Below are 4,257 nucleotides of genomic sequence, written 5' to 3' on the forward strand. Positions count from 1 at the left end.
TATTTTATAACATCTATTTTTTTTACATCAGTTTACAAAATCAAGGCAATTATTTAATTCTCATTCATCTTTTTCTTCGGCTTATATAAAGAGTCTACAATATTCTATTCAAAAAGTTAATATTAAAATTTTTTATTTTACTCAGTGTCGTAAAATTTCAACTCTATTCTTTTTACCAAGGTATCTGCATCTATCTCTGTGTCAAAGAAGCGTGCCCATCACGTGCAAACATCATCATCTTTAATCCTCACACTACAAAACCACTATTTCTTCTCACTGTTCCTTTAACACACTCTCACACTCACACAACAATAAAAAAGAGAGGATCTTCCTTCTCTTTGTTCCATCAATGGAGTCCAACTTTACTTTACAAAAATACCCTTTTCAAACAACCTTACCTTATGACCATTCCTGTGATTTCCAAAAATACCCATCTCAAAAAACACTTCATTTTTCAACAAAAACTGCATCTTTAGACCAATGCAACAACAAAAAGAAACAAATATGGAACAAAAACACACACTATTTCACCTTAATAGTACACCTACTAATTTTCACTTTCCCTTTTGTTGTTTCATCACAATCGTGGGATGGAATCATAGTCACAGAATCAAACCTTGAAGCACTAGAATCTTTAAAACAAGAACTCATTGACCCAAATGGTTTCTTGAAAAGCTGGAATGATAGTGGCTATGGTGCTTGTTCTGGTGGTTGGGAAGGCATCAAGTGTGCTCATGGTCAAGTTATTGTCATACAGCTACCATGGAGAGGTTTAGGTGGTCAACTCACTTCAAAAATTGGTCAGTTTCAAGCACTTAGAAAACTTAGTCTTCATGATAATGCCATAGGTGGTTCAATACCAAAAGAGTTGGGTTTCTTGCCAAATCTTAGAGGGATTCAGTTATACAACAACAAATTTACAGGTTCAATCCCACCTACATTGGGTTCATGCACATTGCTTCAAAATCTTGACTTTAGTAATAATTCTTTGATGGGTCAAATTCCTGATTCCTTTGAGAACTGCAGTATGCTTTTTAATGTCAATTTGAGTTTCAATTCATTGTCAAATTCCATTCCTTTGTCACTTACACAATCCAAATCTCTTATGTTTTTGTCACTTCAATACAACAACTTTTCAGGGGTGATTCCTGATTCCTGGGGTGGTGAGGGAAATGGTAGTAAATCAGTGGTCAAATCTTTGACCTTTGACCATAATTTCTTCACTGGAAAGATTCCTGTCTCTTTAAGCAAATTGACTGAACTTGAACATATTTCATTTAGCCATAACAAACTTAATGAGAAAATCCCAAATGAACTTGGGAAGCTTGTTAATTTAAGAAGCTTGGATCTTTCTTATAACTCAATTAATGGCAGCATACCTTTTGACTTTTCTAGTTTGACTTCACTCACTTCATTGAACTTAGCTCATAACAATATCACTGGTCAAATTCCTATTTTCTTAGGTAGTCAAATAAATGTTGCATTCTTGAATGTGTCATACAACAATCTTTCTGGTCAAGTCCCAATGCAACTTTCTAAAAAATTTGATCCAAGTGCTTTTGTTGGTAATCTTGATCTTTGTGGCTATAGCCCTTCAACCATGTGTCCGACATCTCCAGCGGAAAGCCGCCGCCACCGGAACGGTAACACCAGAGAGAAGTATCTCATTGTTGGTGTAGCTTTAATAGCAGCTTTGCTGTTACTTTGCATTGTATTTTTGTGTTGCTTGTTAAAGAAAAGAAACACAATGAAACAAAAGGATAGTGAAAAGGGTGTTGTAGGCACTAAAAAGGGGGTTGCGGCTAGCAAGAATACGGATGAGGCGGTGGCGGGAGACGGTGGTGGGAAACTAGTGCATTTTGAAGGTGGAATGGAGTTCACAGCTGATGATCTTTTGTGTGCAACAGCAGAGATAATGGGAAAAAGTACTTATGGAACTGTTTACAAGGCTACATTAGTGGAAGGGAATCAAGTGGCTGTGAAGAGATTAAGAGAAAGAATTACAAAGAGTCCAAAGGATTTTCAAAATGAAGTTAATTCAATTGGGAAAATTAGGCATCAAAATTTATTGGCAATGAGGGCTTATTACATGGGTCCGAAAGGGGAGAAGCTACTTGTTTTTGATTATATGCCTAAAGGAAGCCTTGCTTCATTCCTCCATGGTAATTTCCCTACATACATACATCTAATATACACATAAATATGATACATACATACATATACACGCACATTTGTGATATACATGTATATTTTTATTTGATATATAAATGTGCACACATACAGTACATATATGATATATGATGGTCCCTCCACATAGTGTTGGATGGGAGGTTGCATAATGTAAGTATGTCATGGGATCCACCATGTTAGTGTATACAGTGTTGTGTGCCTAAAGGTGGATCCATGATTTCTCATAACAGGTTCCATTAAGATACCTAATTACCTATATGTGTAGTGTGCTGCTTTGTACATATGTTCAATATGTATTATATGCAGATTTTAAAACCCGCGCCGTGAATTTTCAGTTTATTGAGATACAGCAAATTTTTAGGTAGTCTATATAGCCACTCCCCAACTTTATTCAACAGGTCTACCACGATCCGCAGTCTTGTAGGAATCTGTTTATATCTTGATGTCATTCATGTTACGTACTTAATATGTATATATACTAATGCATAGCTATACCCCTCCTATATACACGAAGGCCACTATCTACAGCATAAGGTAGGAGTTCATTGAAGTTAGCGATTCTAATAATTTAACAAATCCTAATAATTTGCAGGATGGGACTTTGAAAATTAAGACTCTGTGGTCATGAATCGAGATTTTTATTAGTATTATATTATATTGTTTGGAAATTAATCTTTTATTAAAATCTGATGTAGCCCGAGGACCCAATACACCGGTTGATTGGCCAACACGAATGGGAATAGCGAAAGGAATGACAAGAGGCTTACTCAACCTCCACACAGTTCAAAACATTATCCATGGAAACCTAACATCAAACAATGTTCTTCTTGATGACGATCTAAACCCAAAGATTGCAGATTTTGGGTTGTCACGGCTAATGACGACAGCTGCAAACTCGAACGTGATTGCAACTGCTGGTGCACTTGGGTATCGGGCACCTGAGCTTTCCAAGCTGAAAAAAGCCACCACCAAGACAGATATATACAGTCTTGGTGTCATTATGTTGGAACTTCTAACTGGAAAATCACCAGGAGAGGCAGAGGATGGTGTTGATTTACCACAATGGGTGGCTTCGATAGTGAAGGAAGAGTGGACTAATGAAGTTTTTGATTTGGAACTGATGAAAGATGCTTCTGCCATTGGTGATGAATTGTTGAATACGCTGAAATTGGCTTTGCATTGTGTTGATCCATCCCCGTCTGCTCGTCCAGAGGCTCAATTAGTTCTTCAGCAGCTGGAACAGATTAGACCAGACACCCCCACAAGTTCTGGTGATGATGGTGGTGGCGCTGGCCCATCAATGGGGTGAATTTTCTAAGTAGTAGTTTATGGACCATTCATTCATTCTTGAGTTTTTGGGGGGTTTTGTTGTAAATACAAGTTTATCAACTTGATTCAGTTTTTTAAAGCAGAAAGTTCTTTTTGGTAGTATTTGACTATTTGTCTAGGGTACTTGTGGAACTCAATAATCCTATTAAGAGTATGTTTGGTAAATGGTAAAGTAGCAGGCAGCGGAAGCTAAAACTCAAAGCTTATATTTACAGATACAAACTAAAAGTTATATTTTGTAAAGTGGCTGCAGCCATTATTTAAAATGTAAAATTACATAACAGTGCATCAAGAAAGCAAAAACATTTTAAGAGGTATTTATTTTTATAATTTAAAATATATTAAAGTGAAAGCTTAAACAAAAATTTACAAGCTATTAAAATGAGAAATAATATTAATACCATAAATTTTAATAAATCTATCATACTAATGAAGTACCCACATATACACTCTACTGTGAAAGTTATATATAGTGTGGTAATATAATCAAAATATGTGGTACATTCATCATCTTTCATTTAAAATGCTTTACTTTTTAAATACATTCAAAGCAAATGGTAAACTTAACAAAGACAGGGGCATAAAGCTAATAAAGAAGCTCAAGCCAAAAATAAGCTTCTGCAAGCTTAAGTCAAGAACTGATGTACAAAAAATGGTCAACTCTGATGTTCTAGTTTGGACAGGGGCCAGTGGGCCACTCAAAATATACAGGTACTAGAAGTCTAGAACGCTATTTTG

The 4,257-nt window shown here is 35.9% G+C and overlaps 1 protein-coding gene across 1 annotated transcript; it reads left to right on the top strand.

Annotated features, from left to right (window-relative positions):
- Window positions 1-312: 312 nt before the first annotated feature.
- Window positions 313-3,684, top strand: LOC122585240 (probable leucine-rich repeat receptor-like protein kinase IMK3). Its single transcript, XM_043757360.1, has 2 exons — window positions 313-2,162; window positions 2,886-3,684. Exons 1-2 carry the CDS (start codon window positions 350-352, stop codon window positions 3,497-3,499), a joined length of 2,427 nt encoding a protein of 808 aa, XP_043613295.1. The 5' UTR covers window positions 313-349; the 3' UTR covers window positions 3,500-3,684.
- The last annotated feature ends 573 nt before the right edge of the window (window positions 3,685-4,257 follow it).

Source organism: Erigeron canadensis, chromosome 1 (genome assembly GCF_010389155.1).
Source record: "Erigeron canadensis isolate Cc75 chromosome 1, C_canadensis_v1, whole genome shotgun sequence".
In the NCBI taxonomy this organism is placed as follows: Eukaryota; Viridiplantae; Streptophyta; class Magnoliopsida; order Asterales; family Asteraceae; genus Erigeron; species Erigeron canadensis.